Raw genomic sequence first — 15,653 nt, 5'->3', positions numbered from 1 at the left:
TATTTGACTCCTGACTCTGTGGAGTCAGGCCTCCCACAAAATGGACATCTTCACTACCCATGGAAGCTCTCCGTGACATGTGAGACCATGTGTCTGCAAGGTTTGCACTGGAGAAAAGCCAGGCAGCTTCTCCAAACTGCAATGAACAAGCTAAGCACCACGGTGCTAAGCCCAGAGGATCCTGGAGCCTGGGCCTGTGGATGGAGCTACACAGGTGCAAAGATGGCCTTTGTGGAGTAGGGCAACCCTTCAAAGATCTGAAGTGTACTTGCTAAGTACACCTGGGAGACATCCCAACCCCAGATGCACTGCCCTCCTAGACCTTGTGTCCTTCTGAATAAGTTGGGACAGTCAAGGGTAGAGACAACATTTCCATGCTGAGAAAATACAGCCACCACCTATTGGCAGCTCACACTCTGCAAATGAGATAGGAACTCCATGGTGGAGGATGAATAGCCCCACCCTAACAAAAGCACTCTGTTCTAAAGTTTGAACAATATAGCAGACATCTGGCTTGCAGTCGTCTTTAACAGTATGAGCCTTCCTGGTTCCATTCAACCGGAGAAATGAAGAAGGACACTAGATTCACTCATCTTACCTCCTTTTTATTACAACATCAAGGAAAATAGTTGCAGAGCAATTGTAATGGAGATAAACAGATGAAGCTACTCACAATTTTACTGTGGACACCTGCCTATAGGGGGCATAAATACTATGGGTTTCTGTTCATGCATTTCAGGTTTGCAGCAGGGTGTGTACTGGGTGTGGATGACTTCTCTTTAGGGTATTGTTCTTTTCATTCTTGATGGATGGTGGTTGAACTTGGTGTCTTCAGGTGGACCAGGAAGCAGCTTCACCACTAGGACTGTGATCCCGCCTTTTTCTTCTGGAATTTTCTGAACTGAGACTGAATGGCCACAGCTGCACGCTCTGTCTCTGGTGCATCCATGTCGATATCAAATTCTTCTTGGACTTTCTTCTGCCCATCTGTAGTATAAAAAAACAAACAAAAACAGAAATATAAGATGACCACCTAAAAACAGAAGAGTGAGGCCAGTGTAGATGCACGAGGCTAAGACGGCCCACCTCGGACTGTGCTCAGGTGTTCGTTCAACCACCACAAAGCAAAATCATTTGTAAAGCAAAATCCAAGGGAAAATGGTGGAAAGTTCCAGACACTCAGAATTCTATAGCTCTAGAGAACATTCTACAGTTCTCTAGCTATCTGAACTTTACCATGAGCAGGATGGAAGACACAGTCTTGACACATTCCCATAATGCTAGCTGATGGTCACTGTGCTCAGAGCTGACAGGAAGATACTTTGGATACCTGCATTGTGTTGTTAATGAGAGCTGCTCATTGTTTTCCAGTTTGCCAGGCTTTCATGGTGGTTATTTTTATAACCAAACCACACTATTTGACCATCACCAGAAGACAGCACTTCCACAAGTGATACATTGTAATATTGAAAAGCAAGAGGGGTGGTGTGTCTACTTAGGCAGAGAGGCCAGCCAGCTCACACTAACATGGTTGCTGAAGATGGGTTACAAGCCAGCACCAAGTGAAGATTTAAAGTAATCATGCCTTTGTGCTAGGTGCTTCTGAGCAGTGGCCTAAAAATAAGTAAGCGAAGTCCGCCAGTCAGAGAAGAGACATCTTTTTACATCCTCCAACCCAGTAAACACTGATCACTGGAGTCATAAGAAGAAACATTTATCTCTTTTGAATGCAGACACAGGTGCCCCAGCCCAAACTCAGGGTGACTTCTTGTGTAGTCGAATGGAAGGTGCCCATAAGGGAAAACCTGCTCATTTGTTAAGCCCAGGAAGAGGCTAGGTTGCTACCCTGCACTAGCATGTGGAACAGAAAGGCTAACTAGAAAAAACAGAGAGTGGGAAGGGGAGGAGGTGATAGAAATAATAGATGATAAGTATAGATAATAGATAAATAATAGATGTATAAAAGACAGATAAGATAGACTATTGATAGAAAGATGACAACTAGATAGATGAGAGAGATGATAGATGACTGATAGAAAAATAGACAGTAGGTAGATAGATGGTAGACGATAAATAGGATGAGAGTAGACAGTAGGAAGATGATAAATATTAGTCATAAACAGATGGTGATATAGATAGATGATAGATGATAACTGAATAGATGATAGATAGATAGATAGATAGATAGATAGATAGATAGATAGATAGATAGATAGATAGATGATAGATGATACATACATACATACACAGGATAGTAGTAGACAATATGTAGGTGACAGATGATAGTAGGTAGATGGATGATTATGATAAATATAGATAAATGACACATAGATTATAGATTAATAGATTGATGATGATAGATTGATGATGAGGAAGATAGTAGAAAGATAGATGATACACAGATAAATGAAAGATAAACAGACACTGGATAGATAGATAGATAGATAGATAGATAGATAGATAGATAGATAGTAGACAGATGTAGACAGGCAGATGGTAGGTGGTAAATGGATGATAGATGGCAGACATGCAGGAGAACCTCTACATATTTCAGAAGCCTCCAGCACTGCATTTTCCCTGCAGATCCTTAAGCAGGCTCCTCTCAATTTTCTTAGAGACTAAGCCGGTTCTGGCTGTAGCATGCCACACACTTCTCCACTCCTCCATCTGGAAGTGAGTGCTCTGCCTCTGGCCTTGTGAGCCTTCCTAAGGGTTGTGACCTAAATCACTTTTCTCTAACTCACTTCCATGGCTGCAGGGCCTGAGACAGAGTGCGGGGAATGCTGAAGGGCATCCTCCATGATCTGCAGGGCCCACAGCATGGTCAATTGCTTACAGCCACATTCCTCCAGGTCAAGTGGCCCTTGGCATATTGATCTACACAGCAATGAATGCTGCAGAGCCGCAGGAAAGGATAGAAATTGCCTGTGACCCAAGTAGATGCTGAGAAATGCGAAATTAATGTTTTCCCAACCACTGGCCTGGAGCTAAAAGGCAAGAATTCTGCAGGCATACAGTGACTCTAGCTCCATGCTAATGTCAACACCGTGCATGGCTCTATAGCTCTGTGAGTTGTCCTTTGCCACCAGGGCTTTGTACTTCTGATCCTTCCCTCCCAGAGGAGACCCTGCATTATCCACCGTGAAGCAGGGACCACAGGGGAATTAGTTGCAATTCAAAGGAGCTTGGGAGAGGTTTTCATAAATTAAAAAATTGTTGCTGCAGCCCCCTAGGCTCTGAAGGGCATGATCCATCTTCTCCCTTTTGTAATAATGGGATAAAACAATAATTCTATGTTTCTGACAAGTGATAAATGAAGATGCAGAAAATTATGTATATTTAGGGAATCCGAGATGCAGTAGTAAAGACGGGTCATAAAAATCAATTTTAGAATTACATCTTAAACTAATATCTTCCACCCAAAGGGATTTATTGATGCCACCCTCCTCTAAGAAATATTACAATGCCTCACAAAGCAATTTCTGATATTTAAGAACTTGCCACTTTCTGTTTACTTCAGAGTCTTGCCTCCCTTCAGGGCAGTCTATAAGAGAAACAATATCTTTATCTACTAAGCTGTTCAGGAACCAGAGTGGTGGAAAGAAGAGGAGGAAGACAGACAGCTCATCAAATCTAATGGCGGAGTTGGTACCAGTGAAGGGCTTGAGATGGTCTCATGGGGTCCTGGAAGCCAGGACTGGCCAGCTCTGGGTCCCCTAGATCATCAGGAGCAATAGACCTGAACCACATCTGGGTTCCCATCTCCAGAGCCTCTTCCAGTTTGTAATCTCCCAAGACCCCCTTTGAGTGGCCCTGGTGATGATGAAAGTTCAGATGGAGGGTGAGTCTAAGGAAAGCCATCCTGCTCCTTCACTCTAGTGCAGAGCTCAGGACTCACTAACAACATTTGCTGTTGATATTGTAGAAGGCTCTCTGCATTGTAGATAAGAAGGTCACAGACTCTAGAGTTTGTTTCTATGAATTATGATATCCATTGAAAATACACCACACACACACACACACACACATGACCTACATTATGGTTCATTATAACCTTCATTATCTGTTAGTCTAGTTCTTTCTTTTCATCCCTGGTTTGTTCTCACTGTCCTTTCCCTTTTCTGAGTGTGAGCCTGGGAAAGAAGGGGCTCAGTCTACCTTGTTCCAACAGTTCCCCTAGGGCCTAACACCAAATGGGTGTTCAATTAGCAGCTCTGTCAAGTGAACACACACTTCTAGCCTGAGGTCTAAGACACTGTCATACCCTGCAGTATGTAATTTCTGTTGGGCCCAGTGGGTCCTTGTTCTCACCCCCTCCACCTCTACTGAGGATTCACAACAGGTGTCTAAGGAAGTGTGGCTAGGAAGTGTGCAGCTAAAGCCATGGTGGGGCCAGCCAGAGGTGTGTGGTTTGCAAGTGACAGAAGGCGTGAAGATTGAGGTGCAGCCACAAGAGAATGGTGCAGGGCACATGGACCGTGCCACCAGACAGGCATGGGATTGGTGAGGTGGAGCATGCACAAAACCCAGAAAACTCAGAGATTTGAGACCGTAGGGATAGAGCAGCTCCCTCCCTGCCTCTGTGCCTGCTCTGGAACACTTAACCAGGACCCTCAACTAAGGTGACCACCAGCAGTCAGTTAATTAACACAGTGCCTGGAATACCTCTTCGTGCTAATGAGGCATCTCACTAGCTGTAGCCTTCAGTCAATGTCCTTCCCTTCCTGGATAGTCTCACACCCCTCCACAAAATTACATAATCCCTGGTTCACCCTGAATAAAGTATGTGCATTTACACCCACCCCAATAAAAAAATATGGACAAGCTAAGATCATCTCAGAGAGCTGCATCATTGAAGATCACCGCAGGGAAGGCTGTCACCTAAACAAGCCATAACAGTAAGACTCCAAAGAAGGCCTTCTTTCTTACGCCTCTCTGGCACTTGGCACTTGCTCCCAGACAGACCAGGATCCTGTTCATTCCAGTCCTGCTCTCCCCTTCTGGGCTGGTGTACAGTGGCTCTCTGATGTCCTGAAGGGAGATACAGACTACAGACCCCAGACTTTGCCCTGTCCTTCCCAAGCTGGTGTATTGGCAGCATCCTAGACAATGCCAGAGGAGAGGCAGAACACAGGACCATCGTGCAGGAAGCATTGGTGATTAAAGGGGAGGGCCTCAGGTGGAAAAAACAGGGTACAGGCATCCAGATACAGATACCCAGAGAAGGATCAGATGTAACCTCACATCACCAACCCTGAGACCTGGGACCTAGAAGAAGGTAAGAACACAGCAGAGAAAGCCTGGATGCGGACAAAGTATTTCAAGAAATCCCAATGATGATGGAGAGCTGTCTGCAGGTTTTTCTATCCTTATACTTGACACTGTCTGCCACTCTCATCTGGCCAGGGGATGAACAAAACACATGTAGTGTGTATCATGTTCCATCAGTATCTTTGGCCTCCTTGGACTAAACCTGCCAGACCCTCCCCAGAAGCACTTAGAGGTGTGTGGAGCCCAGCCAGAGTCAGACTTGGGATTGCTTCCGGTGCTGTGATCCTAGGGAAGGTCATAGCTGGCTTTGTTCTTGGTTTTCCTTTTTTAAAACATAGAAATAAAACAATGTCTTGTTCTAGCCCCACAGTGTCATAGACGGACTAACGTGGAGTAGGGCATTATGTGGTGAATCCTTCCAAACTGAAAGTCTCCCTTCAGGAAGGAGGAGGGAGGCTCAGCAGACTCCAAAGCTCAGGCAAAGCACTAGTGTCTCTAGGCCCTCCTCAAAGTTATAAAGGCAGAGGGCAGGCTCTAGGGCAGGAAGACACTTCAGTAGAGTTGTCTACAGGTTGGGCAAAGACGTCCAGGCTTATGGTTTCCAGATGAGTGGGCTTTTTGATGGCGCAGCTGCCTGAGTTGCTCACGCTTCTGTTCATAACCCTTCACTTATGGCCCTGTAAAGAAACTCAATCAACAGGCTGATTGACAAAGATAGACTTGGATGGACTTGTTTCCTTTGATCTGCTCTTGCTGCCTGGAGGGAAGAGACGTTAGTTCGTGTTTTCTTCCTATGTAAAAATACCATACAATGTAAGTTTAGGCAAAAATGAAATTAAGGATTGTCTCTAACCACCATAGCCCCTAGAAAGGTTTGCATTAAGGGCAAGGGACTGAGGTGCATATTTTACATATCAAAGTGGACCTGGCTTCTAGGTTCTCCCAGCATCCCTCAGTCTCTATCTGGCATACCCTGTCTCCAACCCTGAACTTTCCAGCCCAGGGGCTGGCCACCCTTCCCCCAGAGGCTCTTTCCTAGATAATCCAGATATTTTGGTCTTGTCCTCTCCTCTTCCTCCTCCTCCTCCTCCTCCTCCTCCTCCTCCTCCTCCTCCTCCTCCTCCTTCTTCTTCTTCTTCTTCTTCTTCTTCTTCTTCTTCTTCTTTCTCTCTCTCTCTCTCTCTCTCTCTCTCTCTCTCTCTCTCTCTCTCTCTCTCTCTCTCTCCACCCCCTTCTCTCATTCTCTCTCCCTCCCCCATTCCCACTCCTTTTCCCCATGGTGACTTCCCTGGTCTTGGTCATTGGGGCCACCTAAGAGCAGCTTCCCAATAAACCTGCCTTTAATCTAATCTAATCTGGTTTAAGTTGGCTCATTTTAGCAGTGAAGAAATAATAACCTATCAGTTTGTAGCTAACACAGTTCTGGGTTTTCTTTTTTAAATGTGGAAGTCAAATTTCCTCCTTCCCTATCCCCCAGGTGTGCAGCTCAACACCTTATTGCGAGTTAAGCTTCAATATGAGCAATATCAGGCTATGTGTGGCTAGGGCTGCAGAAGCCAGTAGAAAGGGTATAGGCCAGCATGAGGTGGCTCAAGTCCTGGGCTCTCTACCCGTGCTTATTGATGTGATTCACAGGTTGCATCGTGTGCCCTGATTCACAGAAAGAAGGGCATGGACCATCATGGCTGCTTCATGGTCAGTCTAGGCAACGAAGTATGGCTGGCTTGTTACAGAAACGGTCCCAGCTGTGTGATTCAAGCCACTGAAAACAGTCAGTAAGAACCAATCATTCATGCCACCCAGTGCTGGGCACAACTCACAGGTCAGGGAATAGAGACTCTTCACTGCAGAAGGGCCCACCCCAGTCTTTGTGGTTAGGAGGACCTTAAACACACACCAGAGACCCCTGCACAGCAGCAAAAGTGTCACTGTCCTTCCCATCTGACAGCATACACCTCTCACCTCTGTGGATTGCCTCATTAAGATGTTTGAAGGCTTGTGTCTGGACTGGGTGGGCTCAGTCTGACAATTTTCATTTAGGATTCTACTGCCCGAATTGGGAAAACCTACATCAGCCACCTCCGAGGGTGGTTCTTAGCACTCCAAGCAAGCAGTATTTTTCCATAACACTTCAGCTCAGACGTTATTTGCATCTGCCTGGAGTTCTGGAAGTCTGTCGTTTCCTTCCACACGGACAATAAAATGCTGAATCTGATCGCAGAGTGGTCAAGAGTGGTCACACTACTCAGCAGATTCCGTATAAAATTTGGCAGCTCCCTTAGAGAACAGAAACAACCCTGGCTTCTGGACCATTTGCTTAAGCGGAAAAAAAAAAAAAAAAAAAAAACAGCCCCCGTATCCATAATGACACTTGGTGACAGTATGCCTGACCTTGTCAGGGTAGCATCCAGGTAACCCTGCCCAAAGACCTCATTTTAACCAGAGTCTTTCCTTACTGAGTATGAAATAGATATTTTCCTCACATGCTTCCGTGAGTTTTCTTATACGGATCATTTGATAGGCAAAGGGAATCTTAGGTACAAAGTTAAGGAACTGCCAACTGAAGAAAAGTCCCAAGGACCACCTCAGACCTCGGGTAGCATTATGAAAACACAGCTTGGTTTGCACAGCTATTGGATTCTGACAGGTATCAAGTCTGGTGTGGTGGTGGAGGTCCTTAGGTCTGCCCACCCCACTATCAATTAACAGGACTAAACCAATGCCACCCAGTCAGTCAGATGAGGTCACTGTGGCAGAACACAGCTTAGACATGTGTTTCCTTTGGTCTGGAGGCTGGGCATCAGGAACAGAGGTGTCAATCAGCAAGGCTCTTTTCTCCTGCGTCCTCTCTTTCAGTCTTCAGATAGCCACCTTCCCACTGTGTCCCTAAGTGGTGAAGAATATCCCTGTGGCTGCATACTCAGAGACACCCTTGCTAACAGGACCTCAGCCTTACTGGATTACCATTCACCTTAACGTCCTCCGTGAGGGCTAGCCACCTCTTTGAAGATGCCATTCCCACACGCAGTCACATTTTAAAGTATAAGAGATTAATTAGTGTTTCAAAGAGAGTTGTGGGAGAGAGTCACAACCCAGCCTATGACGACCCCTCACTTAACTCTGGGGCATTGTGGGTTTTCCAGCCATTTTGCTGTGCTTGGTTTCTGTGTCTCTCTATGCTACAGAATATTTGTTGTTCCCATGCTACAAAGGCCAGAGATAATGAGGTCCCTCATCCAAGATCACCTGGTAAGTACTGGCCAGGGCCCAGTCTGCTGCAATGCTGCACTATTTGTGCTCCATAGATCCATAAGCCAGGATGATGGACTCCTGCATACAGCTCTTAGCATAGCTCTGGGAGAAAGCACGACCTCAGGGCTCCCAGTCTAAACACATGATTCAGTGAACTGGCTTGTGAAAGCCCACCAGCTGACCAGGTGGGGTTCACCAGGATTTATTATCTCGTAGCAATGGTTCCACAGTAAGTTATCCCTGTTCTGGAGGCTTGGGAGTAGCAGAGAATGCACTCCAGCTCCTGCTTCCCAGAAGAGAGTAGAAAATGGATACATACGCTCATGGAAAAGTAGAATTTTAGAGAAGCCCAAACCAGAGCAAGGTGCCAACCCAGACAGGAGAGAGAGAGAGAGAGAGAGAGAGAGAGAGAGAGAGAGAGAGAGAGAGAGAGAGAGAGAGAGAGAGAGAAACAGAGAGAGACAGAGAGAGGAGAGAGACAGAGACACAAAGAGACACACAGAGACAGACAGAGAGAGACACACACAGAGACAGAGAGACAGAGACAGAGAAAGGACAGAGAAAGAGACAGAGAGAGACACACAGAGAGACAGACAGAGAGAGAGAGAGAGAGAGAGAGGAGAGAGAGAGAGAGAGAATGTGTGTGTGGTGTGTGTGTGTGTGTGTTTCTGTGGTGGCTATCAGGTGAGCCACCAGGAAAAGGCCAGTATGGGAGGGACAGGTCTAACCCACCTCCCAAGGAAAAGAAAAGACAGCAAAAGTTCTCCAAGGCTTAGAAATGACAATTTGGTGCGCTGTTCCCAATCTCTGCAGTCACAATCTAAGAAGCAGACTTCAAATAACTAATATTAATTCCTTAGAAATTAACAGCCGTGAAAGGTCACCCAGAGCATGACAGAAGCTATTCAGAGATCCCACTGCAGCCCGAGAGAGGATGAAGTGTTTGAAATGCAGCAGAATTCAAATGTATAAGATATGGCATGTGTAGCTCAGTAGTGGAGCAAAGCTTACTTAGTACGCATAAGACCCTACCTAGGTTTGATCCCTAGCGTGAAACAAAGACCCTAGAGTTTGTTTGCCTCCATATATGATATTCATTGACAACACACTGTATATGCACATGTACACACACACACACACACACACACACACACATATATATATACACACACCACACAAACATACAACATATTTGCCCCTGACCTTGTGAAAGGATTTGTTTCCAAGTCTATGATAGCGTGACATCATTGTCTCATGGTACTAGCAATAAGTCATGAACACAGTTTTCAGTTTTAGCACACCCTACACTGCACACACACCCATGTAAGCACACACATGCAAAGGCTTCCATTTACATAATCACAGCTCTTTACAGTTTGAGCTTTATTTGACAGAAACTAATTACCTCCTAAGGCCTAATCCTGTAGATCAGAAATCGGTACATAACCAGTAAATTGGGATATAATTGTCCTGAGTGGGAGTTTCCCCTTCGTTAGAAGTCGAAGCACATAGCGTACTATAAAAGGACTAAAATCTTAGCACTCCATAAGGAAATAACTGGAATTTAACTTAAGTACGCCCTGCAAGTGGGGTATGTGAATGCCAAGGTTTGTGGGATGTCCTATCGTCTTTCAAAGTATAATGTTAACTCTAAAAGAATTAACCTATGACCCGTGTTGCCCTTGATACAATTAAGCTAGCCCATACAAAGCACATGGAGGATCTGAGCTGAATCCACACCTCTCTCTTATCAGAGCCATAGGGAGCCAGTGTGGGTTGCTTCTGAGGACCCAAACCTTGCCCTTGGAATTGGGAGAGCCACACAGGAATTGAGAGTTTTTATCCCTTAAGCCTCAAAATGGATGGAGATGCACTCAGACCGTAAGGCAGCTGGTTTGGAGAAGACAAAGTCACTTTCTTCCCCAAACTAAAATTAATAAGAACTTGATGCACAAAAGCAGATTACAGTGCTGACACTGAACGCTGAACACTGTGTTTTATGAAGTGCTCATTAAAAAAAAAATAATAATAAAAAGGCAAAGTGTTCTTAAAAGCTGGGCACACAGAGGTCCAAAGTGTCCCCTCCTGGGTAAGGTGCTGCTGAGTGAGAAAAGGTCATCCCCAAACTGTGCAGGAGGTGTGATCACAGCAAGCCACAGAGCCCCCGCTGGCTCCAGCAGCAGCCTCTAAGGTTACTGCACAGGGGCAGCTGGTGTGAACAATTGCAATTTTCCAGGTCTTTGCAAAGAGCAGAGACTAATGTGCAAGGTCAGGCATTAGCCACAGCATGCAAGTAGACTTCCTGCTTTGTGATGTCCCCCCTAAATCACACAAAAGCATGGTCCCCTCTCCTACAAACTCTGCACTCACCGGGCTAGCCCCTTCTTTGGTTCACACAGTTTTTCCCCAGGGAGAGCAATTCTTTGTCCTAAAATAGAGGCACCCTGAAACCTTCTGTCCAGTGCTGTATGGCTTGGCTCTTGGAGGATGGGAAGCCTAATTTGGTCATCTGAAAAGGATGGTTTACTCTGTGCTCCCCATGTCTGTCATCCCATCGCCAGCTCCGTGCTTGGCTTATGTAAACCCTGAGAGTTTCAACTGTGTGTTCTTAACTAGTCAAGTGTGTGCAAAGCTACAGGCACTGACTGAAAAGATAGAGCCATCATGAGATCAAACAACCCTCAAGTTTTTCACCCCCAAAGGCCAATCTACACATCACTCAAAAAATAATTTTGTAGTGGAAAGGCAAAACTCATTTCTAGCCATGCCCATTTTCCAGACCCGTCTTGATTAAATAATACCAGGTGGAGTTGGGGGTTTAAACACACACTGATTGTCCCACACCCATCCAATCCTTAGGGCTGGGAGCCAAAGTCAAGGTTCAGGAAAAGTAGGTTTCCCTTGAGTGTCTTCTTGACTTATAGATGCCCTGGGTTTTCCCTTGGCTTATAGATGACCTGCAACTTCTCTGTGACCTAAAGGCCTTGTGTCCCAACCTCCTCTTAAAAGTATACATCCCATCCGACTGCATGTTAACTACCACTTTCAAAGAGCCTGTCCCTAGGCATCCACCCTCTTTAGGGACAGAGGTTAAAGCTCCTGCCTTTATATTTAGGGCTCAGTACTAATCAAAAATCCTTCTTTTGTTAAGAAGAAAGCAAAGACTACAGTCAGGCGCATAGAGAGACAGCTTGGCCAGGAACAGCCAGTCTCTGAGACTTTACTGTGGTCCCTTCATGTTCCTCCCTGTGCTGGAAAGTGACATGAACAGGAATCTAGGTTGAGGTCATATAGGGATAAGAATTGAGTGTACACTGCTCTAACCAGGTGGTCTGGGTTACTGCTATTAGGGACTTGACAGCTGGCTAGCTGACTGGCTGGCTGGCTGGCTGGCTGGCTGGCTGGCTGGCTGGCTGGCTGGCTCACCCGGTATGCACTGAGGAGGCTGAGCTAAAGAAATTAATTCTCAGCTGGACTCACAGGAATGGACCTCTGCTGACCGAGTCAGCTTCAGCCAATGTGTGGACAGCTAGGACCCAAGATGGAAGGAGGGAGTCCCAGGTGATAATCAAACATAGGAGGACCCCCACCTCCAGCCACCCTAGGATCCTGGTGTGAGGAGGTTTTCTGGAGCAGCACAGGACACTTCACCTATTGCCCTCTGCCTGGTGCCCTGTGTTAGGATGCATTTAGAGCCATGCAAGCTCCTGCTGATACAACCCATCACATGACAATCTCCCCATTCATCCTGCCCAGCACTGTACCACCCAGGCTGCTTCTCTGCTTCCCAGAAGTCCTGTGAGGTATACCATGTAGCAAACCATCCCTGTGGGAGGGAACCTGCAGTGCTGGTGCCTGTGGCCTTGCCCTCACCTCCTGAATCAGAGACAGGGATGGAGAGGAACATTGTTTCCTAAAGAAGCAATCTTGTGCATTGGCTGACAGGACCGAAAAGGTCTCTCTGCCTTAGCATGACATGCCACAGGCCTTAGTAAAGAACATCTCGAAGGAAAGAATATGCTAGAGCCTTCATGGTTGGCGAGGATGGCACACTGAAAGTCTCCTTCCCTCGGGGCATATGGAATGAGCTGAAGTTCCTTCTCTGCAGTCAGTGGTTTACTGTTAAGATGGAGAACCACAAGAGAGGGGTGTCTCCCTCCCCTCCTTCACCCTCCATCAAAGAGAGTCTCTGACAAGTACCCTGGGCTGGGCTGCTTTCCTCCGTAAAGCAGCAGCTGGTATAAATGTGCTCAAGAAACTCTAGAGGCAGATGCGTGTTGTAATGTCTGTTTGCTGCCTCTATCCATCCTCTTCTTAGATAGAAAAGTCTGGGAGTGAGCACACGCTTCTCCCCAAGATAGCTTTGAGCTTCGCTACTGCTGGGTATGACTGCACAGCTAAGGTCTGGCTGCGAACTTTCCATACAAGCAGGAAAATTTCTCCTCTTATCCTTTTCCTCACACCCCTACTTTGCACTGGCTGAGCCATGCGTGCAATGGCCAATGCTTAGGCTGCCATGTTGGACCACAAAGGGAAGGGTTCTTATCCTGAGGACAGAAGAATGGTTACAGGGACCTTCCCCGCTCCCTGGAAGATACTGACCTCCAGACTCCTTTTGATGAGAGAGAACAATCTTGCTTATTATTTATCTGTTGTTAGTAGGGTTTCAACTTCCATCAGTGACCCCTATCTGCTTGCACATATGTCACAGCCAGTGCCCACACAGAATTTAAAATAACAATGAATATCCAAAGGCATTCCACTGCCTAACACTACCTTGACTTTTCTTCTGCTGTATGTGTCTGTCCACTTACTGATGTGGGTGGCCATTTCTTCACAATGTTACATCTCTAAAAATCTTAGTTCTGGGCAGGCCTGGAGGTGCAGGCCTTTGATGCTAGCTACACTGGAAGCTGAGGCCGGAGGATCAGCTCAAGACCAGTCCAAGCAATTTGGCTTTAAGACCCTGTCTAAAAATGAAAAGCTAACTTTAAAGTGGTTATGAATATATCTCAGGGGCAGCACGTTTACCAGCCATGTATCAGGCTCCGGGTGCTGGAACATCTCCCATGATACTCCACAGCAACATTTCCTTTGCATCTGTAGCCTTACCAGCTCCCCACTGTAGACATCCCTGATTTTTGTGATCTTTTCCCTTGTAGAGTGTAGCATCTGCTTCTCACGTGATAACCTGTTTCCATCTGTTGAAAAGGCAAGGCTCTTCCGGAACTTGACAACACAAAAAGTGGGCGGGGCAGACTCAGCAACTAGGAAGGTTGCTTTCCCTACCCTGTCACAAACTACCTTCTCCCTGCTTTGGATCTGGGTTTTGTTTGTTTTTATTCAGTTTTTTGTTTTGTTTTGGTTTGATTTGGTTTTGTCCAGTTTTAATTCTTTCCAAAGTTTTGGAATAACCAGTCTTTATTCTGTCTCTGACCTTGTCTGGGGTCTCCCTGGCATCAAGTGTTCCTTGTCATCAAACTTTACTATGCCTTGAGCTTCCAAACTTCCTGATGCAAGACTTGGAGAAATAAACTATGAAAACTGTCCACTCTCGATCGCCTCCCTTGTTTTCAATGGAAAGAAGAGTCAGAGGCCATCAGAACTGCAAAACACCTTGAGTCTGAAAAGGGCTTCCGTTAGCCTCACTAACACAGAGACCTGAGTCTGCCAAGAGTCTGTAACTCTTCCTAATCTCTAAGTCCACAGAGAAGTTGACATGAAAGAGGAAGGCAAGAAAGGAGGCAATTAGAATGCACAGAAGGAAAGAGGCTCATCAAGATGTTAGACACAAACAGCAGTGTGATGGTTAAAATCATCCTCAAGAGCCAGTTAAAACTCAGTCTTTTCCCTTCTCCAAGGCCTTCTCTTCACAGCTTCCTGAGTGAAATGCTTTCCTATCAGTATGCACTGCCTGGAGTTATCCTTAGCTGATAAGGCCTTGTTCTCTGTGGCCCTCACCTTAGCCAAGCCAGGCTCTATCTCTTAGAACACCTTTTTCCTGTCTTTTCACCTCTGTACCCTAATCCAGGGAGACAACTGTTTTCCTTTGCATACTGTCAAAGATTGCCAGGCTGTTCTTTTTAGATGCAAACAGATGAGTCCATTGTGAATTTGACTTCAGGGAAAAATCTCTGAATGGAAATCCGAAAGAGTGTATGCAAAGTAGCCAGGGGCAAGCAAGCCCCTCAGAGTTGAATAGCTGAGCAGAGGTGCAGCCTGGAATCTCAGGCACTTCACTTTGTATGTGCTACAAAGCACAAGGCAGAAATCTACATCACTGAAAATGTCTGCCCTCTCTGTGTATTTTTAGAACATAAACGTGGTTGAATATTTGTGTAGTGATTCAGAAAGGACCACGATAGAAGTCGGATCAATAATACACATTTCTATCAATGCAAAGACATGTGTTGACTATCAGAAATTGTCCTTGGCAACCAAGCTTCATGCTCTGGTCTCCGGGTCCACAGCTGCACACTTGCACTGGCCTACATCTGAAAGGAAGACATCTGAGCACTGTCACTGCTCCTATGGAAGGCTGTCTCCAGAGCCGAGACACCGGCTAACTAGACACCCAGTTATAGAGATGGGTCACCTGAAGCTTAAGCCTTGTGCTAGTTACCATGAAGGTAGGCTCAGATATTATAAAAAATAAATAAAAAATAAAATGATGGAGAAAAGAAGCCTGGGCTCTGGAGATGGCTCAGTCAGCAAAGCTCACCTCACAAGCATGGGCCACTCTGCTAGATCCCCTGAACACACCTTGAAAACAAAAACCAGGTAGGGAGTGTATACTTGTGATCTTGGCATGTGAGGCCCACTGGCCAGCCAGCCTAGCCTACATGATACATGGGGAGGTACAGGCCGGTGAAAGAGACCTTGTCTCCAAAAAGGAAACAAATAAAAAATGGTAGACAATGCCACAATGCTGAGGAATAACACTTAAGGTTATCTTCTGGCTTCCATGCACACTCACACACATGAGTACATTCCACAGGTATACACACACACACACAGTAAATCTAAAATACAAGAAGAAATGCTGCTCTAGGTGAGGCAGCACCCTGGTGTGCAATTTTAGAGCTAGCTTTAAGTAGCACGATAACAACATTCTGGTACCCAATTCCAGG

At 45.9% G+C, this 15,653-nt stretch overlaps 1 protein-coding gene across 1 annotated transcript in view; it reads right to left on the bottom strand.

The window, feature by feature from the left end:
* Positions 1-584: 584 nt before the first annotated feature.
* Pcp4 (Purkinje cell protein 4) overlaps positions 585-15,653 on the bottom strand; it is a 58,384-nt gene continuing 43,315 nt past the window's right edge. The window contains exon 3 of the mRNA XM_021185574.2: positions 585-987. Within this exon, the coding sequence (XP_021041233.1) occupies positions 860-987 (128 nt within the window). The 3' untranslated portion in view covers positions 585-859. The remainder of the gene's footprint in view (positions 988-15,653) is intronic.

This window comes from Mus caroli, unplaced genomic scaffold, assembly GCF_978045245.1.
Source record: "Mus caroli unplaced genomic scaffold, Mus_caroli_1 scaffold_17, whole genome shotgun sequence".
Taxonomy (NCBI): domain Eukaryota; kingdom Metazoa; phylum Chordata; class Mammalia; order Rodentia; family Muridae; genus Mus; species Mus caroli.
The sequence above is the reverse complement of the archived record's forward strand: the minus strand, read 5'-3'. Positions and strand labels throughout refer to the sequence as shown.